Raw genomic sequence first — 24,088 nt, forward strand, 5'->3', positions numbered from 1 at the left:
AAATTAATTGCTTAAATTTGTAATTGTTTGAAGCATTGGTTATAAGGTAATAATAGGCATTAAAGTAAGATGGTAATAAAACAGCAGTAATTTCTATAGTCGTAATTGTTTATTTTTACGCTTGAATGTGACTACAAACAGAGTTGTTTAAACATTGATCTAAAAACAATTACTCTACTTTCCAACGTTGTAATTTATTGTAAACTGCTAATGGAGTTTGGAGTATGTTTCACTGCCTAATGTATGTTTGAACATTCAGAGGTGGAAATATTCATAAATTTTTTTCATACGTTAAGATTAATACCTGGGCTAAAACAAAAGTTATTTTATAATAAGATTTATAATTTGGAATTTTTTTTTTTGAATTGTTTAAAAATGTATCCAGTATTCAAACAGCGAGAAAAGAAAAGGTAGAGGATAAAATGAAAAATTAACGTTTAACATCACTTATCGATCGTAAATTGTGAGAAGTATTAGAAAAGATAAATTTTTAATTGGAAAATTGATCTTTTTTTTCTCTCGTTCCCACACTTATAAGCATTTCGTCAAACTAAATTATTGTTAACAAACATTCTCCGGGTGGAAAATAATTTATAAACAGAGGTCGTTTTCAGAGCTCCTAAATGACGTAGGTTAACGACATTCTTGTGAAAGCTTCCATCAAGCTTTACTGAGACATTTTAATTAACATTTTGCTCTGTCAGTCGTTGTTAAAATGTAATAAGATGTCAAAAAAGCACTTTTAGTAAAAGTGTTTCAGTTATAAACTGATTTAGTTCCTTGTGGTACATAGTCTTTTTTATTCATAAGTTAAGAATTAATTACTAACCATTTTTAATTTGTTTTTATTACAAAATTCCACCAGTTCCATGTCGTATGAAATATACAAAAATGAACAACGAGATATAACTAAAAACACAGGGTTAAAAAATTCACATAATAGGGTGTTGGAAGGTGTTGTTTATTCTGGCAACATATTTGCCACATTAAATCCGAGTTTTTGGTGTCCTTTTTTGTGTATCCCATGGGATAATTTTAAGTTAGTTTCTTTTTCGTTGTCCTTAAATTAATTACTTTAAATATTTTTGTAGCTGTCTTTTATTTTATTTATTTTTAATCATTAACTGCTCTTCACCTTGGAACTATCATTGTTACTTATAAAATAAATTTTTTTAAATTTCCATTTAAAGCATATGTCATAAAGACTTAATGCTCGGTCATTTTATGTCGGGGTAATTCGGCATGACCTGGAGAAAGTATGGGACCGTTTTGTTTTGATAAAGTGTGACCGTGAAACGATTGTTCAATCGTCCGAAAGACGATCTTTCAGTCTCCGAATTCCCTCTTCCACGCCGGCCGCAGTAATACCAAGGATGGTCGTTTTAATAGTCTTTACGCCATCAATAAACGGACGACGATCTCGTTCCCTCTACCTGGCCGTGAAAGGGGGAGAGAATAAATTATCAAGGAGAAAGTGAAATGGCGCGGGAAAAAATTCATAAGCCCTACGGCCCATTGTATGCCCTTCTGCCTACTCGCGATATATAAAAATTTATACCCGGGCCAACCGGCTGGGAGGTTCAGGTGTCTAGGATCGAGCCAAAAACCCTCTCCCTTCCTTTCGGTCTGAGGGGATTAAAACATCAGGTTGGCCTTGTTCCAGCCTTCTCCCTGCGTACAGTGCTTTATAGCATTCTGTTTTCGCAATCCCTAAACCCTCCGCAAACTAACCCCGTTTTAACCCCCGACAATCCGTTGGGAGAGAGGGGAGAATTGAAGTATCTTAATATATGGATGCAGCTGGTGTGAGATTGAACTTTAGATATTATTAATCCGTTTTGTGCCGGAACTGGCATCAAAACATTCTAAAATAATAAGATAATTTTAAATTAATTTCAACATGAAATGTTCGTATCCAAAATGTATACACAAGAACTTTAGGTTAGATAAATACAAGTGTCAGGAGTATTATTTTACAATCAAATCTTTACTTAAACTCGCACGTTATCTATTTTTTTAAGTTTCAACGTTATCAAATATTTTGAAATTTAATACTGAGATATCTCAGGTGATGGATCTGCGCTTTGGTCGTTTTCAATAATTTTGCTCATGTTTACGCCATTTTTCATTCATAAATAATCATTTAGGTTTTTATATTTTTTTCTGTTTCTACAGAAGGATGCTATAAGTAAATTCTGTAGAATCAGAAATTTTTTATATCCAACAACTGACTGGAGGGGGAAAAATATTGCACTTGATTAGTTAGCTCACTAGCCACCAATACGTGCAGTGGGGCGAAAAGACAAAAAGCGGAAAAAATTCAGTAACAATCATTTGAGGTAAGTTCCCCAAATTTTGTCTTTTTAGATTTTTTGGTTTGCTGAATCAAATGAAACTCTTTTAGATTCGATTGGGCCACAGCAAACCGTCCAAAATTGTTAACGGTAGACGAACTGCTACGCGCTGCAAAAAACAATCGGGCGTATTGACTTAGATGGACTCACAATTATTCACAGACTGTTGAAACACGAAGTGTAAAGAAGAGAAGAGCAAATCTGGAAAAATTCTACCCTTACTGAAAAGTGAACACTGATCACGAATATAACCATGAAAAAGGCCTTAAGTTGCTTTTTTCAAGTAAATCATAAAAAATCCCGTTTTGACATAGCCAAAATGAAGCTTGCGTACGGTTTTACCGATCAATTTCTGCTTAAAAACTGTAAAATTACGTTTAAAATAAAAGCTGAACTCAAAAGCTTCCCAATGGCCATCTTTTTACTTGTTTTTACTATATATGTTAAAGTAGAAAACTGGCCTTTTTAAATAAAATTATTAAAATTTTGGGTTTTCATTAAAATTGCATTCTTTCGAAATTTCAAAAACTATTACCTTTTGCAGTGAACGACATGATATTCGATATGATATCTTCTCTGTCTGCGTGAATGGAAAGCAATTAGGATCGGCATTCTGATCGAGTACAATGATTTGTTATTCCAAGAATGTTATTCCAAGAAGAATAAATAAAAACTTGAAATGACAAAGTAAGTATAAATTAACAACTAATAATTATACTTATGTAACTCTTTCACAAGTCAACAGTTTTTGCACTTCGTACGCAACCAAACGAAACTTGTGATCCCTTAGATACATCTTTTTATTAAAGAAAATGTTTCATGATTCGATACTTCGGATATTTGATACGGATTCTATACAGAAATAAAGTAAAAATTAAGGCACAACACTTCAACCAAACGAAAGTTGCTAAATTTATTGTATTTTTGAAATTTTTGGCAAAATACCTCTATTTTAAACGTGCAGCAAACAGATAGGCAGGAATAGGCAGAGAAAAACCACGGGGATAGTGGTTCGATGTGTATAGAATAGAAAAAAAAACGGTGCCAAAGCAAAGAACATCGAAGCTTATTTTGGATGTCTAAAAATCGGAATATTGCTGGTTTTCCCTCAACTAGCCCGCTTGATTTTATCCCAACGTTGAATTTTTGTTTTTATCTCGTACTTGGGGGTGCACATAAAAGGAAATTAGGGTGAACAAGTTTTTTCATTGAACCGCTGGGTGGGTGAGAGATAATGTTCAGAAAATAGCTGTATGTCTTGCAAAATTTACAATTTTTCAGGTTTCAGCAATGATTATTGGTTTTGATCAATTTTTAACCGCAAAACATTATTACAGCTTTTTACTCTGGCTGAAAAACTGAATTATTAAATTGAATCAAAAATCAAATTCAAATATTGAATTATCAAAATTTCAGTTTTTAGGAAATAAATTTTTTCCCGCCTTTGCCCCACTGTGGTACGCACGAACGTACCTTCTACTCTCGCGGGAAATGTTATTTTGCTATTGGGAAAAATAAAACAACTTCCGGATGAGAAAGTCAGAAAACTCCAATAACGGAGAGAAAAATCAGCATTAAAAATTGTTAAATTTTTTAAAATTAATTCTACGTACATTTGTTGTAAAATCTTGGCAAGAAATTTAAGAAATGTTGAAAGAATTCGAAGAAATATAATTACTTATCCTTAAAAAACATTTTACTTTTACAACCATCACAAAACTATGAATAGCATAAACTAGATATAAATATACGGAGTCTGCACTTACTAGTGCCACCTCTGGTTTCGCCGTTGTTCATAAAATCGACGATGAATCTGCCAGTGAAAATGTAGGTTACGATTTCAAATAGAAAAAAAGATTTTTAATTTGTTTTTACAAAACCACGAACTGTAAGTAATTATTGCAATTAATGCAATTAGATGGTTATGTATACTTATAGAAATAAACAGATCGGTACATTGATAGACAGAGATAGATCTACATATAGCTACATAAATATATATGTAAATATAAATGGATGTAACAAGTAATAAATAAGTTGATCAAATTATTATGTCAACGTTATAACTAAAGGCCAATTATTTACGTCTTGTTTATCATGGAGTACAATAAAGGGTGCGTCTGAAAAACAGAGAAAGTTGAAACTTCAACCCTAAACCTTACCTAAACCCCTTATATATTATAATAGACGTATTTGACTTTTTCAAATAAGGCTATATCTTCAGGAAATCCGAGCGTTCATCCTTTGTCCTCCCTTCCTTTAATTGTACGTCATTTCAAACAAGACGTAATTCATGATGGTATCAACCTTAATGTACAATAGAACGAGAGTAACGGCATTAAACGAGGCATTTTCCTTTAAAAAAAAAGGGGGAAAAGAAATATTTCCACACAACAGAAGACGGTTTTAGGTATCTCCGTTGAGCCGTAAAGAGACATCCCCGGTCGCCCATTCTAGAAAAGAGTTAACACATTTATAACGCGTCTTTTCTAAACCGGGTGTACCTCCATTACCATTATTCTCTTTTATCTCTTCATTTTTTGAAAAGTACGATAAATAGAAATAGATACGAAGAAAGAATACGAATTTGTTTTATCAAGAAGAACATTAACATTCTTTTTATTCTTATGCTAAAATATTATTTAATGCTCAATAAGAAGTGTGCAAAGAGGATTAGAAATGATCAAACGTAAGTGGACCTTAAAAGATAAATAATATTGACAACACCTTAGCACATATACAACAATAAAGACCGGGTATGGCGAAATAGGTGGATCGATATTAAAGGAGTGATTTAATATTATTTGCAAGAAAACGGCATGTTCTTTTGCATGATATAATAGCACTGACGAAAATATTTAAATATTGATAAAGTGTAAAATGAATTCCGATTGTCGATGCTATGTGAATAAACTCCAAATTAGGACAAATGAATTGATATGTTTTAAGAAATTCAACTTAATTGGTTTTAAAATTAAATATTATTAATTAGGATAAGGGTTGTGTACTTTTTAAAAGGATAGTTCTTACTCACAGTAATTTGTTTTGCAACGATCCGGATTTCGAGCCTTTTTGTTCATCATCAGGTTGAAGGACTTCTACAACCACGTCTCTCGACACGAATTGCCAAAGTGAACCGCTGATACCTCCGCCAACGCGACGTTCCAATTATCAGCTGATTTTTTTNGCAAAAAGGCTCGAAATCCGGATCGTTGCAAAACAACTTACTGTGAGTAGGAACTATCCTTTTAAAAAGTATTGAACACCACACTCACTCCATCATTTATCATTTTTAATAAGGGTTGTGTTGTACAGTTTAAAATTTAGAAAAAATGGCAATAGAGCCATCTCTAAAATTAGCACGCGAAGTGTATTTTACATAAAAGCAGTAAGTAATGAAAAGACAAAGTGGATATAAAAACAATAAAAAAAGTGTTCTTATGAATAACAGAAGAAAAGAAATAACGAAGTATTCTTGAAAATGAAATTTTTCATAATTGTAAAGCATAAAAGAAAATATAAAAGGCTCTTGTTATTCACTTAGAACGAAATCGATAGAGTAGTACATCTTTGAAGTACTTCAACATTAATTATTTATTAATTAGGTAATAGGATTAGGGATCATTGAATACAAGGCTTTTTACGAGAACTTTTTTCAATGCAATACATTTGTAAAGGCAAGCTTCTGGATAAAACTTCATTTCAAACTTTAATTCTTAAACGGAAATGGTAGAAGATGGTTGACACTTGGATAATAATTTTTGATCATGTATGACAAAATTTGTTTGACGTCGATGTTGCCAACTCCATAACCTTTTTTGTTAATTAAATTTTTTTTTTAAAGATTAATCTAAATTTACGAGACTAATATACTCACAGCATGAATTAGTCATAAATTTTTTTTTAAATTAGAATAAATTGGGTCAGAAGACATCAAAATACACAGATGGAATTGTCAAATAAAACCGAATCTGAATGAATTATCAAACGACCTCGAAGTCGGACTAACTAATCGTTTTTATCCAATAAAAATCTGACTGATATGTTGACAGGCGTAAAGTAAAACATGAACTTTTAAGAATATGAGGTGAACATTTCCGATGTAATTTAATAAACCCTTAATAACTTCACGATTACCTTTTACAACCCAAAAATCCAAGTCGGAACTACTTAGTATTATCAATATGATCTGTATCTTAGCAAATCGTATGATTAAGGATAAGCAGAAAATCGTCAGGCACGCTAAGCTAAAGTGTTTCCTGTCCCAGGGCTTAGAAATAGCCCCCCAGCATACTACACCCTAGCATTAAGGTTTTAAATATTTTCTCGTTTGTTGACTATACACAAATCCACATTTTGACTTTTTACAATTATTTTATTTTACAGGTGCTCGAGGGATGGAAGCCCCATACGCCGTAATGGTTTACCTCCACGGGGAGTCCTACGACTGGAACTCCGGCAATCATTACGACGGTCGAGTCTTGGCCAGCTTTGGCCACGTAATTTTCATAACAGTCAACTACAGATTAGGATTATTAGGTAAGCTAGTTTAGTTTCTTGATAATATTTTCTTAGATCAATTCAGGCACATAATGTTAAAACTGAATAGAGAATTAGCATACAAAACCATGATTGCGGTAGGTTGATTAACGAAACTTTTTTTGATGATGCTAGGTTCAAAAATATTAGACATGGTTCTCAACGTTCTTCCTAATAGCGTTTAACACAAACATTACATTTACATAAACTAACATATACATATGATATTTATAAATACATTTTTTTATGTTTATTGGCTTGGATGTTCCTGAATTTCACGCTTATTACTGTAAAACTTTTCTATAACGAAAGCAAGACAACAAAAAAGTGTTTTTTCCGTTATTTATGGGTGCCTTTTCAAGACAGATATAGAAGAATAGAATTTTAAAAAAAATTAAATCAAGATCCAAATTATTCTTCATAATGCATAATATTTTACAAATGTCAATAAAATTTGGAAATAAATAAAAACATACATGTTTATAATAAAGACAAATAAATACAAATCCAATATTTTTATACTTTTATAGACGTTTCATGATGTATTCTTAATTCATTCACCTTGGAAATTCGTCTAACCTCTCTTTCTGAAGACCGAAGGAACACCGCTAAAAGCAAACTTCTATTGTAAACTGACGGCTCCAAAACCCATTAAGGCTGGAGTCTTCGGGGTGAATCCAAAGACTGAACTGGCGGTAAACCTGGGTAAATATGTTACTGTTTTCAAGTCTGAAATCATAGCGATTGAACAATGCGCCAGGGGAATTAAAAGCTAGGCATACATTCCAGGAAGATAGCCATCTTCTCTGTTATTCAGGCAGCACAAAAGCCTCATACGAGGAGAAGGCAAGGAGTGTTTGGTCCTTCATGTAGGCCCTGGTGGAAGTGAGCGACACTAATGACCTGAACCTGCGTGGGTCCCTGGGCGTTCGGGACATAGAGGCAACAGAAAAGTTGATATGCTGGACAAAGATGGGGGACAACATAATCTGAACACCACAACCTGCTGTGGCCTAGCATCTTGCGAAGAAAAGAGGATACATCTCAAAATGGATACTTAATATGACCAAACCTTGTCGAATGTATCACACGCATGAGGCACGCGATGAGATTTATAGAAGCGCCATCCGCAAAACTTACAAAGGAATTACTGGATGGCAATCCAAGGAAACTAGGATTCTAGTTGGTCTCTCAACGAGGCACTGCCATTGAAGAAAGCACGCTCTACAGACAGAAGAAACAGTGCAGGTACTGCCAGGAAGAGGAGGAGAGCAGAACACATTTTATGGTTTTGTGAAGGTCTATGTGGGTTCAGGTTCTTGCAACTAGGACAGAAAAAGCCACAAGCAAAATCTTAGCCACAAGCAAAATCTTAGCCACTGGCAAAGCTATGGAGGTATTAACAACCGTGGGTTCGAATTCGGCTTGTGCCGCTGACTTTGTTTATCTCAACCAATACCTTAAATACAGATTAATTAATTGAATGATATTATTTGATCAAGCGGACCAGGAAAACTAGTGAATTTATTAATAACCAGAAGCTGGCCAGAGAGTTATAAAAAACAGGTGGCACAAAAGATCTACTCAGGTCGAGGTGCATAAAGCCTTGTGGCCTCCCCCTCTATCTATCCCTACCTTTCCGAAACACAAAGATCCAAATATATAAATTGAATACAGTGGCTAACACAAAATACAGTTGAGGCTTGGCAGCAAAGATGTGCCGATTTGACCAATAACAGATCACACCAACAGGGTGGCAATCATAATTTTCATCAACCAGAACCAACCGAGCACAAAGAGGCAACAATTTGGGTTACTCCTTTGCAGAGAAGCTTTAGGGGAAAAATCGGACTTCGAAAGACGAACTAGTTTCCACAAAAAATGAGAAAAAATTTAAAAGAACTATCAACTGCATGTACAATTCCTACGGAAAAGAGAAACCTTCCAAAATGTATGTAATTACTAAAAGATGATTATTTAAAAAAATATTCAAATTTATAGTATATGTGAAAAAAAGTAACTCCCAAAAAAGAAGTAACACTTAAAAAATGGCAGAGGAAAATACATAGAATATCCTAACCGTAGCATCAAAACACAAAATTAATATAACAAAAAGGTTTTCATTAATTCTCAGTAAAGAATAGAGCCATAATTAGCCAACCTTTCTGAAATATTTAATATATTTTTACTGTTGATTCCACTCTAGAAGGTTAGATTATTCTGATGAATACTGGGGTTCGTTATAGTGTTGCATAGCCCGTCTTCGGTTTAACGCTCTCTACCATCCACAATCTACAGTTGTTTAGGAATACCGTAAATCTCGATCAGAGAAAGAGTAGTGGTCAGCCTGGATGTAAGACGGTTTGGGACGACCTTTGATTGCTCTTACGCATTACGGAACCGTCATTTAGTGGCTTCCTTGATAGCCCAAACGGTCCGTAATGTAAGTTCTAAAACAGTCATCAGAAGGTTTCGTGTTAACAACTTAGTCTATGGACATACCGCATCAAGTTCTCCACTATTGGAGAAGCCTCCTTATTAGTAAATCTTTTTTTTTGTCTTTGTTCTCTTCACAGCTGGGTGCCGGTTTGGTTTATGGCAATCAGATTACCGGGACAGTTTGTGGAGAAGCGTAGATGTATTTGCTTACGTATGTTACCTGCAAGGCTATGGTATGGCCGTACTCATTATTATACAGACTGCATCTTTGGCTGCAGTAAGGTACATTGAGGAAGTTCTAAGAAGGAAGAAATAAGTTGTTAATTAAATTATTATCTATATCAAAATGTTTCTCACCTATTTTCATCAAGTTTATTTCAAATTATCATAATTTCTATTAAAACTTATAAATTTCTGATTTTTTTAAATTCGGTTTACATTAAAATTAGTATGCTTAAGCCTTTTACAGAGTCCGTTATGTATAGGTTGGAATCACTTGCATGCCCGTAGCAAACTGATTATTTTATAGAATCGACTGCACTAAGGTATATTGAGTTCTTCTGGAAGCTGCGGTCCAATTCGCTCCATTTATTGGGGACAACTTTGTATTAATGCATGATAATGCTCGACCGCTTGTAGCTCAAGTTGTCACCCATTACTCGGAGGAGGCAGGGATTACCACGATGAATTGGCCAGCACGTGCTCATGACACGAATCCTATAGAACAATTATGGGACATGATAAAGAGACGCGTTAGACATCGTACGCCGCCTCCAACAACTGTTGAACAGCTTCAAACCGCAGTTGAAGAATGGGATTCTGTTTCACAAGACGAAATCCGGTTGCTTATTTATTCGATGCCTAGACGACGAGACCCTCCGCGATAATACGCACTATTAAGAGAAAAACAGAAAAGAAATTGTTAGTTAAATTTTAATCTATCACTAAATTATTTTGGATGTTTTAGTAAATTTTCTTCGAAAACATAATAATTTTCGTTAGTGGAAAATACCTTGGAATACATGCCACCAAAGAAAGAGAACCACATTAAAATAACTGAATTTATATTACTTTTTAAAAAAATTTTCCGTTCCCAAGACAATCCCCCATTGAAAAGAACATTCAGTGTGTTATTTATTTTGCTCTTTGTGTCATTAAAACATTTCATTGAAATGCATGATCCCACAACCTTGTCCAATTTCTTAACATTTCTCAAATTTTTTCTTTACTTGTCAATAACATTTTGTACGTACAAATGGTAACCAGATAACAACAATAAACTATTAGTCTTGTTAAATATCTCAAATTCAAATAAATCAATCGAATTATTATGAATGTCATTGTTTTTGCCTGGAACCTGAATTTCCAAGAGTACAAACGGGATTAATCACTGCTTAATAGCAGGTACCAGGGGATTGCTTGAGGTGTCGTCTGTCTTCTGTTATATTCTAGTGCGATACACAACGTTTAAATTTATCATGTGCATAAAACATCGTTGTAGTTTAATAGTATAATTATTATTCAAAGTCAAGAGGATTTAGATATAGTTCTATTCAAAATTATGGTTATAATCAACTACAATTTTCATAATAGACTCATATGTAAACGATAGCATAAAAATATTATCTTTTTCTTTTTACAATATTTAGTTAGTAAAAATTGTTATATTCATTTGTTCAAAGGACATATTTCACACATTGCGCCAAATGGTTGAAAACCGTCTGCTGAAGAACGCCGTAAGAAATTTTTCTAGACAAGTAATAAACCATACTAAAAATATATTAAAATAAATAAGAAATTGAAAAAGAAATAGGTATAAATAAAAGAACTTAAACCTGTACAAAAAAAAACGAGAAACATAAAATGGTAAGACTTCTAATTTAACATGAAACTGAAAATTTAAAACAAACTATAATGTGTGGTGATTAGTGACCGTTAATCGATAATTATTCAGAAATCGTGAGATGCGGTCTGATACATCACACCAGACTTTTTTCCATGGATTTAAAGTGGATTTGTGTAATTAATTTTTGATCTATATAAAATTGCTTTAGACCTGAAGTCTAAACTAACTTTGAACAGTTTTCATTTTTTACACATTTTCAACTTACATTTTGAAAATCATTCGTGATACTTTCAATTATTATCATCATAGTTTGTTTTGCATTAAAGTTAACGGCAAGGAAAAATATCATTTGATATTCACGGTAAAAACGTAATTTTCCGCCAATATTATAAATCCGGAATTGGGATGGAAATCAATTTGTGCCACCATGGCAAACCTCCATTTTTCTCTTCTGGATGATTGCGGTCATTGCGGGTAGAAAGGATAGCTCCAAAAGGGAAAGAGGTCGTTCTGGGAAAAGTTACGATGAAAGTTGCAAAATCCGCATGATTTATCAAGTAAATGTAGCGGTTTGGAGAATCACTTTGACTTGGCAGACTACGCGTAAGCTAATGGCAAATTTATACAAGCTCAAGTGTCAAGCGTGTTATTATTGTTTATGAGATTACCATTCCACTTCAAACCAAATTATTTACCCTGGTTTCTACTTTGTCAGTATGATCGTGTTTTTGTCACATTAATACTTAATACCTTTTATAGTAATTAAAATAAAGATATTTTCCTTCTGAATAAGGTCTCGAAATAAATGAAATAACTTAATATTTTCATTAATTTTTACAATTTGGAGATTTCCGATACAGATGGAGATTTCCGTATTTATTTTACTTACAAGACTACCGACAAAGTGGGGATGTTTTAAATTTATGCTGAGTAATCATGCAACAAATTGGAGCAAGAAGAATGATGACTGGATATCATTTATTTGGAGGTATGTTTGACATGATGAGATGCACGCTTTAAAAAATGTTATTCATGTTGTCCCGTTTTTAAGTCCACTTCCTTTGAATCAGCGAATTGTGAAACTGTGGTTGATACATTCGAATTCCGTCAGACGCGTTCACTCATTTTGTTTGAAGTTGAGTAGGAGTCCCAGCGCCAAATTGTGAAAATCAAAAATCAAAAGAGATTGCAATGTTTCAATAATTTTTTTATTGATGGTGATAGTTAAATTATTAAGATATACGAAAAATTATTCTTACCCATGTAAGGTGCAAATAGTTTACATCACCATGCACCACATTATTGCTAATTAAGTTTAACTTGTAATTAAGTCGTTACCGATCGTTTAATGTGCCGAGGCTCGCTGGGCTGACCTGTCAGAACTCCATCTTCACCGATGGGTCTGGCTTTGAATTCTTGCTGTTTAACAATTATTTTTACTGTCAGATTTCCGTATTTATTTCACTTACAAGATTGGGATCACCAATTTTAATTAAACGTTTTTGTTTTTCGGTGAAATTAGATCTAAATATATTACATGTCCATGCGGTGATCTTACATGTTCTTGCCAATCAACCCTTCAACATGTTCTTGCTTTTCACTTTAAAGAAGCCGACGCCTTATACAAAAATGTCTTTTCTATACCAACTTCCTTCCCCACCACCCCTTCAAAAACCAACGTATATAAACATAAAACAGCAATATCTCACTGGCACTCTCGTAAGACACAAGAATGGCACAATTACACAGAAGACAAACACTTTGAGTGAGTAGAAATACTTTATTGAATATAAAAAAAATATATTTTGCATTGTATAAATTCACTGTTTCACATCCTAAATGTATTTGCTAAATGTAAACAATGTTTGTGAATCCCAGGCCCTGAAGATGATCTCAATAAAAATCGAAACGTTGGCACGATAAAGAAAATGTTTTTTTGAAACCTACATCACACAAGACCGCATCTGATTTCTGAATAACAAACTATAATACAATTAACGGTCAAAGTAAGAGGGAAATTTTTTTTAAATAATAACCGGAAATCATCTATGTTTTTAATTTAGCGCAATAACTTATTTGCTTAAAAAATTCTTTAGCACAGCATGTAAAACAATTTTTTTGTTTTCAAATTTGAGCCATTTAAAAACCCTTTAAGGTCGACCCATGTCAAAACCCTTTTTCCAAGATGTAACAGGCGAATTTCTCTCAAGATTGATCACTGAGCCAAATAATGAAAAATATCCTCGCTGCAAATGGAGTTGCAGACAGAAAATCGGCCATTTTGACTACCGTACCACGGAACTGAATTCAGACGAATGTCCCACATCTCAATTGTAAGATACAACGTAATCCGAAAAGGCCAATTCGCCCAGTCTAGGCTGTAATCGTAGGTCGAAAATCGGTAAGGAGTAATTAAAGTCGCAATATAAGACTTTTGGGCTCTCTGCGAAGACCCCTCTCAGAATCGAAGAGAAATTTTAGACATTATTTATCCAGCTCTCTCTGCCAAGAAGCATTGTTGTTTTACGTATGGTCATTTGCAAACCATTGCTAGAAAAAAGGCTTTACTTCTGATCAAACAATTGTATAAGTAATTATCACTTTTCTTATAATTATAGACAGTAACTTTTAGAATAAAAGAAAAATGAATCTTCAGATTATAAACAAAAATCAAATCCACTGAGGTCGCAATGAAAACAGATTACAGAGGGAGAAAAAACAATGGAACCAGTCTAATGCCTCGTTTCTTTGGTAGCCCCAAGCAAACATAACAAATGGCATGGCAAATAGCAGAAAAGTGAAATATTTGACGGATAAGTATTCCTGTTATAAAAGAATTGACCGCTTTAGCTATGGGAACCTTCTTCGCTAGGTGGGAGATAAAAAAATAATTGTGGGGTAAGTGTCAACCCTAAGAAGTACCTGTAAAAATTATCCACTTCAATTTCCTGACTTTCGAAAAACCAAAGCTAATTTGAGAAAACTCTACCACCTTTGCGGGAAATGATTATCATTGACATTGAAAAGTTTATTTAAAGATTCCAATGGCTATAATATATTACTAATAAAAATATATAATAGAGGTTGTATAATAGAAATAAATGTTTTACAGCAGAATATACTTTGAAAATAAATAAAGATATCACATAGAAATTACATGTTAAGTATATAAATTTCAATGTAGTAATCAAGTTTGTGTTATTGGACATTTAACCGTAATTCGATTCGGGCCAACGTCGTCAGGCCAGTTCCATGTCGATAGGTCTCGAAAAAAGACAGCCTAGAAATTATGGTTTCCATCAAGCTGACAGCTATCAGTTCACATGCTGGTCGAAATCCACTTTAATTCCTCGGCTGTGGTTATTAATTTGTTTTGATAAGTTTACCATTGTTGTTGGATCTTCTTGATGCAAATTGTATTCATAATTCGTTGAAGGCTGGAAGGAGGGAGTAAATGTTTTTCATTGTTCCCTTCATTTGTTCTAGAACTTAGTTATGTTACTGTTTAGTATTGTATGCTGTGCTTTAACTGCTAATTTATTCTTTTTTCAACGTGTCGTAACTCTTTTTACCCGTTTTCATTGTTCTGTTTTAAAGATACGATCGACGATAACGGTTCGGAGTGCATGAGTTAAATGAGTTGAAAATTTACTTTTCAATAAATTCGATTAATTTTTTTAAATTGTGTATGTGTTTTGTTTTCCGTGAAATAAAATATTTAAAATTGTGAAATTTCCTCTTGGAGGTCTTCAGGATGTTTTTTTGTCTTCGATCCTATTAATTTTTGTTCTGTTAGAGCGTTTAGGCTGCATTCCATGTTGATTTAATGTTGGTTCTTCCCCCTTTTTACACACCTGCAGATAGCATGATAGACAGCTTTTACCAAATTGGTCAGAAACTACCAAACAGCATGCTCAACTTCATAAGTATCAATATTTCTCATATAACAAAATATGAATAAACTATTTTAACAAAAACTTCTCTCATTGATTTGAAATATTCGCTTCCAAAAGGCCAATTTGCTTAGATAAGCTTGCATTGCTCATGAACCAGACAATAATGAATTATAAATTTACTTGTAACAACAAAGTCCAAAAAGCGCAATGGATTAACGTCGGGGCTTTAAATGAACTGGAAACAACTGGAATGGGGGAAAACGAAATATGAATCGGTCGGGTTAATTAGTGTAGAAATAATTTATCCTGGTCTAAATGGCACAGTTTTTCATTTAACTCTTGCTTTGTTGCTAAGCTTTTCCTCCTCCTCACTCACTCTCTCTCTGTCTGTCTCTCTCTCTCTCTCTCTCTCTCTCTGTTCTCTCTCTCTCTCTCTCTCCTATCTATCTATCTATCTATCTATCTATCTATTTCTTCCTCTCTCTCTTTTCTACAAAATTTGGCTCTCAGCTTGAACGCTTACATAAAGCATGTAGGAGAAAGGAGAAGTTTGTTTGTTTAACTAATCAATATTAGCCCTAATATGAGTAAAACTAGAAGCAATTTGCACAAAAGTTATTAAGTTTAACACGTGCTTCTCATAGATACGTACCAACTGTGGAGAAAGCTTTTAAAGTTTACCTATATTAGGCTGATTCGGAGGGCCATGTGCCTTATCTTATAGATTGTTAACTTTATAGTTAATCAATACAAAAGATTAATTCGGAAAACGAACAGCTGGAGATTGCGCTATATTTTTCACACACTTTTCTACTACAAAAGCTTTTATTTTACAGAAATTTCTTAACTTTGTTTAATTATTTCTGAAACAGACTACATACAGTTATTCAGATATCGTGAGATGCGGTCGGGAGTGATGTAGGTTTCAGAAAAACATTTTCTTTATCGTGCCAACGTTTCGATCTTTTATTGAGATCATCTTCAGGGCCTGGGATTTACAAACAATGTTTACATTTAACAAATACATTTAGGATGTGGATAAGTGAATTTATACAATGCAAAATATATTTTATATTCAAACAAAGTATTTCTACTCACTCAAAGTGTTTGTCTTCTGTGTGATTGTGCCATCCTTGTGTGTCGTGTTGAGAGTGCCAGTGAGATTTTGCTGTTTCATGTTTATATATGTTTGGTTTTGAGGGGGTGGGGAAGGAAGTCGGTATATAAAAGACAATTTTGTGCAAGGCGTCGGCTCCTTTGAAGTGAAAAAAGCCAACAAAGGGGAACAATGTGTTGGTAATAGTTCGGCCAGATTATTCTTTCAGGACTATATAGAAAGGGGATAAATAGGAAAAGGAAAGCTAAATTGTTGGAAAATTAGACTATGTGAAAAGTATTTGATGTGTGGAATGTAATGTAATGATGTATGTATGTTATTTGTATTGTATTTGATTAATGATGTTTGATTAAATGTTTTTCTGAAACCTACATCACTCCCGACCGCATCTCACGATATCTGAATAACTATCGATTAACGGTCACTAATCTCTACACAAGACTACATACATATTACATTTTCTACTTTATTGATTATACATACTTATTGATGTAATTTTAATCAAGGAATTCTGTTTGATTCAAGTTATTACTTTTAATTTAACTTAGTGTCATATCGAGAGTATCAATGCAAAACAGCGAGAACAAGCGTACCAGGCTGATAAAGGACTATCAAAACAAGAACTAAAAAGTAACCTGTGGAACATTTATTTATTTTAAGTTAACAGTTAATAAAAATTTTAATTTTTTTAAATAAAAACACTGTTGTCAGTTCACAGACCAGGATATTTCCTTGTTAATTGTTTATTAAAATTAATTTCACCTTTTTTATACTAATGTTGAAGTTAATATTTGTCCATATCATTTTTTGAAACTTTATCTCTTACCTACGCGGCCAACCTTTATATGTATTCTATATTCAACCATACTTTATTATATTTAATATTGAAATCGGAGTTATTAATTGATGTTAATTGGTGCAGAATAGTCATAAAGATAGAAAACGTTAATCAATACTTTGGAATGCCTTGTTACGTTCCAAAATTTAGACAGTTTATCTCCGGAGTAGAAGACAGTGATGAAGAATGGTTATCAAAAGTCTAGAATTGTTTCTAGTGATGAAAAATATGACAACGTCCAAACTGAATGAAGTGAATCATTCTAACCCATCAGGGGAAAATTGATGAGTAAAGACAGGAATTTCGTGCATTAAAAACCAAAACATGCAAAATGGTGGGATAAGGATAAAAATCTCTATTCAACATACTAAAAATTAAATTTACATTACAATTATCCCTTGAGTTAAACATTACTTGTTTAAACCTTATATTCATTTTATAATCCCATTGGGAGTCGAAGACGTGTGGTCAAACCACTTTACAATACGTTTTCTCACTATAGTCTACTAAAAAAGATTGGAAGCCAACGCAAGTGTGCCAAATTGTACGTCCTACGCCCTAGCAACTCAGTAGACCAGTATTCATTTCAGTTAATTTTGAACTTAACGTATATACTACAAACTTTAGAAATTTTTATTGTCTTTTTCGAGTGATTCTGTCCTCGTTCCATTAATTGGATTAAGAAAATTACGTAACTGATTGGACAGACGGTACGTCCAACAAAAATAAATTTCCTGGCAAGTTCGACTGGGCTCATTATACCAAAGATGGTACACTCAACTCCTTTCTTGAACACTGTTAAACGTAAAAACGTACGATTTCGAGATAAATAAAGGTAATGTCAAAAGAACATCCTTTTCATGATTTTAATTTTTGTTTCATTGCATTTAGAGTTTGCAATAAAAAGATGCAATAGCACGAGATACAGGGTTTTACTGATTAGGATGTTAGTTATATCATGTACAGAACTGTAACACAATGACTAAGTATATAAGTTGTCGCTACTGATGAATGAGCTTTGCTCCATTAAATGTTTTCAGAATGGATACTGGTTATCAAAAAACGAAAAAATTGTTCTTAATTTGTATAGTATATATTTATATGTTCTGGTATCTAAAATTAAAAGGAAAAAGGAGTGATAAACCGTTCTCTAATTTTATTAAATGATGTTGGAGGTGACATCTTAAATGCTACGTGTAGGATCTAGTCTAAAAGAAGATGGCATATATACGTTTATTACATTTTAAATATGAACAATGTAAATAGCTGAATAATATACTAGGATAGATAATATTGGTCGCCAACAGTTCTGATGCCATATTACAGAGAAAATATTACAAAAAAATGTCATCGAAAATGTAGAATACTAGTTAGTTGAAGGGGTCTCACTGACAGCACACATTTCTAGTGTTAAAAAATACATCAAGACCCCATTATCACCACATACGTGGACGACACCGCAATACTATCCAATAAATCGAATCCTGTACAAGTTAGCTCCAACATCTAGGAACACCTTGAGCTTATCGATGACGGGTGTAAAAAAGGAGGACAAGACTGAACGAAGAAACATGAGCTCAGTTTACTTTTACGCTGAAAAAACAGTCTTCCTCCCCCCCTACAAACACAACAAAAAGATACCAGTTTCCACTCAAGTCCAATATCCCGGTCCATATCTAGACAGCAGATTGACTTGGACCCCCCTCCTCTTGCAAGACTTAAAAAACAACATAATACAAGACTTGGACTTCAAATACTGACTACAAGATTTCTAAAACTGATAGGACAACTAAGAAAAGCTGACACTGTTCAAGACTTTACTGAGACCAATACGGACATACGGTGTGGAACTATGGGGTACTGCCAAACCATCCAATATCAAGCGCATCTAGTCCTTCTAGTCGAAAGTCCCGCCACGTCGCCTCAACCGACGGAGACGACTTTGACACCTAATCATACACATGAGTACCTGCAATGGCTGGCTCCTCTAACCATGTGTTCTACCGCAGCAGTGCTGTATGATACATTAATCATTTGTTCATATTTGTATAGTATGTGTGGGGCGTTTAGAGACCGTTAGTTGAACATTATTCGAAGATCCTGAGATGCGGTCTGGTGTGACGTAGATTTTAGAAAAACATTTTCTTTATCGTGCCAACGTATCGATCTTTATTGAGATCATCTTCAGGGCCTGGGATTTATAAACACTTTTTAAATTATACAAACACATGTAGGATGTGAAAAAATGAATTTATACAATGCTAGAAATTTTAGACTCAGTCTAAGTATTTTTATTCACTCAAAGTGTTTCTTTTTTGTGCAGATGTGTTGTTATTTATTTTTTTATTACTACGTGTTGTTTTGAGAGGGCCAGTGAGATATTGATGTTTTATGTCTATATACGTTTGGTTTTGAAGGGGTGGGGAAGGAAGTCGGGATAGAAAGATATTTTTATATGAGGAGTCGGCTTCTTTGAGGTGAAATGAGCCGAATATGGGATAAAATGGGTAATGATTCGGCCTGATTATATTTCTATATTACAGGATCATGTATACGTAACGAATAAATTTAAATTAAAAAATAAAAGACAGTTAAAGCAAAATGATTTTATATATGAATAATAGAAACAAAGAATTAGTTAAGGTTATGTGTTATGCCAAGGTATAAAAGTGTAAGATGAAACGTCCAAATTAGCATATCTTGTAGTGTAGAGATAATAAAAATAGTTAATTTTTGAAATATTCAAAAATTTGCCCTACCTTAAAATTAATCCTAATAAAACAATTAATAATGTGCAATTTGGAAGAAAATTTTGAATCGTTTTCTTTGGAAAAAAATTCTGATTATACATTTAAAAATAAAAAACCGGTAACACGTATGTTGTTATTTACTTTAAACTATGTGTATTTTTATTGTTATATTAAGTAAAACGTATGTATGCAAAAATGTCCAATCATAGTTAACAAGTCACACTTTTCTGGTAAAGTGTGGGAAGCGATATCCAGTGTCAGTAATTTAAGGGCTGGGGTTCTAAATGGTAACTGCGTAAGATTATACTTATATTTAATATATTTCTTTGACTACCCATCACTTGGTAATATTACTTTCGCTTTGTTTGTTGACGACATAGCGTCCTGAACAAAGGTACATATCAAAGAACAGCAGAAACAATTCAGTCCCCTGCAGAGATGGTAAGGTTATGTACCTTTGTACATAAAACCATACACCATACCATCAGTATGGTTCAGAAATTGGTGTGTAAAAGTGAATGTTAGTAAATCTAAATGAAGAAAATTTACGCTTACACGAAACTTTACGACCATACTGCTACAACTAAACGCCAAACCATTCCACAAGGGCAGAAGGAGAAGTATTTTAGGTTAATACTTGATTTTAAAAAAAGTTTCAATTCGTTCAATTCCATTCAAAAAGTTCGATTTTGTATTAAGCAATTAAAAAGTCTCTTGGCTGCAGACTCTAAACGCCCGCTGCACTGTAACCGTTTAATGGTGATACGTCCACGTATGTATACGATATTGGGGCTCCCAAACCCAAACACAAGCGTACAGGCTATCCAAAATCGAGTACTGTGAGATTACTAGCGCACCAGATTACGTACAAAATACCATCCTACATAATGGACACTCATACAAAAGACTGCACCACTGTGTAACAAGAGCAGCATTGAGCAACTTACCCCCACCACGACTGCAAAGCAAACTGAAAAGAAAGTACCACTGCGATTCTGTACATTCTATTTAATTATCAATAAAAAATTAAAATTCGTAAACACCAGAGTTGAGGAAAATCTAACTAATTTAATCATGATTAAGAATTTTGATTGAAGTTTAATCATGATTGAATTAGTCATTAGTAAATTAATCATTATGTGATTTAATCATAATTAATTCAATCATGAGGTATGACTAAATCATATAATGATTAATTTACTCATGTCTAATTCAATCATGATTAAACTTCAATCAAAATTCTTAATCATGATTGAATTAGTTTGAGTTTGTCCAACTCTGGCTACAATGATCAACTTACCAAAATCCAACAGACTCCGGATAAAAATTTTGAGATGAGAGTCGTGACCTTCAAAAATTGTTATCATAAACGAAAACCAAAGTTACATAATTATTCTACATGTCTATTTTATTACAATGAAGACCGCTAGATGGGGTATTTTCCAAATAATGTAGAAATCTCTCCTTTTAAGTGGAATAAATTTTAATTCAAAGAAATATTTTTTACATTGATCGGTTATGTAAACATATTTACTTTTCAAAGCGTAGCTTGTTATAGGATTTTTTAATTTAATTTTATTTTATTATTATTATTATCATTATCATTATTTTTTGGTTTTTCATAACGATGGAGTTTTACATATAATTGGAAGATTGATTTTTGTTAAATAAGGTGTTGAAGGATTTTCGTTTCGATGAAATAAATTTCTGTTAAAAAAATTTTTAAAAGTGATGAAGTGTATTTTTCATTTTTTGACCATCCATTTGAACATGATTTATCGAAATTTAGTCATCAATCACATATGGCGACTAATGACTAATTTAGTCATCATTCGCATATGGCGACTAATGAATAAATTAGTCACTTACTACCAATCATAGACTAACAGTCTGAGTAATCAATCATTAATCATTAGACATGACTAATTTTTGCCCAACACTGGTAAACACTTTGGTTCCATATAAAATCCTTGTTGATTAACTAATTATATTTATATATTTATTGCATACCCTCTTGTTGTTATATAATAAAAAGTTTTAAATCATATAATTATAATTATTATTTATATTAAATAATTATATATTTTGATTTTAATGTTCATTAATTATTTTACATTTTTTTAGTCAATTAATTTATATATTTATTGCATGCTTTCCTGTTGATATTATTATCAAATTGTGTACTATTTGTAATATGCAATTCTAATTATGTACATGTAATTATGACAGCACAACTAATTAATTTAATATGAGGACAGCCATTGGAATGTACCCAAATACCTTGTTTCATGTTATTATAAAAACACTAGTCGGCAAAATTATACATGACAATTTTTTAACAACTAATGTTAACTAATATTCACATAAAAAGTACTTATTTTAATATGAACCATATTAAACGAGATGACAAATTTATAAGTTTTGATAGAAATTATGTAATTATTACAGTTGAAAGAAAATTCATCCAAACATCGGTAAATCATTTTGTGATAGATTATCATTTAACTAACAATTCATTCTTTCCTTACTAGAACTTCCTCATTGTAAATTAATGCAGTCGAAGATCCACTCTGTAGTATGATTAGTTCTGTTCGGGCATGTGTTGATTCCACCCCAAATTCTTGAAAAGGCTGTGACTCATGCATGAATTAAAGCGTTGTTATCTTCTCCACACAGGATCCCGATTATCTGATAGACATAATCCAAACAGGCACTCATCAGTGAAGAGGCAGCTCCCCATTTGCTATATGCCCAAGCGAGATGATGATTTGCGAATATTCGCTTTTATAATCGATACCTCTCCAGTAGTAGAGAACTTGTTGTGGGACGTCTAAAGATTAGTCTATTCTCATGAACCCATGTGGTGACTCTTTTAGAGCTACCCTTACATTACGGCACGTTTGAGTTGACTAACTATCAGGGACGGCCACTAAATGACGGTTATGTAGTGCAATAAGAGCAACAAAGCGGTTTGTACTCGTTCAACATGGAAGTCGACTCCTGCCTTCTACTAGGAACACTCTGTAAATGTAAATAACAAGTTATTAAAGTTGTGTTTACGTGTTACGTCAACTAACATTAGACCTAGTTATTATGGAAGATAAACAATTAAATACCAGTGGCCGGGGTGTTTTTGTCTTTGAATGCCCACTATTTCTCAACCTTGGAGAAATTTGATATTATTTCAACAATTTTTTTGCTTAATATTAAAGAATTTTTGCTCAGCGCAATGTAATATAACGAGAATTAATTATGAATGCTTTGTAATTTGGTAGTTGAGTTGAAACTCTTCCGCAGGGCGCTTTAAGATAGATTAAGCTCAAGCAGGACTTATCTCGGTTTGTGCTACTATATACGTACTTTACTATGTACCATCTCGAAAGACAGAGGACCCACACACTTAACAAAAGCAAATATTCAAACAAATGGCACGAGCGGGATTCGAACCCAAGATCTTCGGCTGAGCTATCGTGACCTCGATCCACTCGGACACCAACTTCCCACCTCAACCACGCATTTTGAATTTTCCCTCCTTTTTGCCATTTTTAATTGGAATTGAATAAGTTTAAAATGAAGTATCACTACACTAAAGCTCTCCGTGGCCATTTCATTTGTCGCCGAGAATCGAATTGATTACATGACATTTGAAAAATAGCAAAAAGGAGGGAAAATTCAAAAGGTGTGGTTGAGGTGGGAATTTGGTGTCCGAGTGGATCGAGGTCAGGATAGCTCAAGTGGTAGAGCAGCGGCGTATCTAGCCGAAGGTCGTGGGTTCGAATCCCGCTCGTGCCATTGACTTTTTTATCTCAACTGAAAACCTTAATTAATTGTAAGATATTAATTGGTCAAGCGGACCACGAAATTAGTGAATATTCAAAGAAAGTTTGTACATGGACTTAGCTTATGTTTTTCCTATCGATAACAGTGGTGCATTTATTTTTCTTTTCAAAGTTTGCAGGAAATTGTTAATCTATATATTAACAAATAAAAACATACGAGCAATGGAAACTTATTAATTTACAAAAGCGTAATTTAAGGCAACTTTTTTACATCTTCAAAAAACATTCTTTACACAATTCACTAGTTTTCGTGGTCCGCTTGACCAATTAATATCTTTCAGTTAATTATGGTTTTTAGTTGAAATAAAAAGTCAGTGTCACGAGCGGTATTCGAACCCACGATTTTTCTTGCACTTTGTCAATTGCACCTATTCTCATGTTGTTCAAAGGTTGATTCTGAAATTAAATACGTGGCAGGTCTCGAGTTAATACAGTGAATGCTACAGCACACATTAAGCCCCAAGTGTTTG

The 24,088-nt window shown here is 33.3% G+C and overlaps 1 protein-coding gene across 1 annotated transcript in view; it reads left to right on the forward strand.

Annotated features, from left to right (window-relative positions):
• Positions 1 to 24,088, forward strand: part of LOC106665681 (neuroligin-1-like) — a 312,439-nt gene that overhangs the window by 224,561 nt on the left and 63,790 nt on the right. The window contains exon 4 of the mRNA XM_024227471.1: positions 6,741 to 6,893. Coding sequence (XP_024083239.1) covers positions 6,741 to 6,893 — 153 coding nt within the window. The remainder of the gene's footprint in view (positions 1 to 6,740; positions 6,894 to 24,088) is intronic.

Source organism: Cimex lectularius, unplaced genomic scaffold (assembly GCF_000648675.2).
Source record: "Cimex lectularius strain Harlan isolate CLEC.00 unplaced genomic scaffold, Clec_2.1 scaffold18, whole genome shotgun sequence".
Taxonomy (NCBI): Eukaryota; Metazoa; Arthropoda; class Insecta; order Hemiptera; family Cimicidae; genus Cimex; species Cimex lectularius.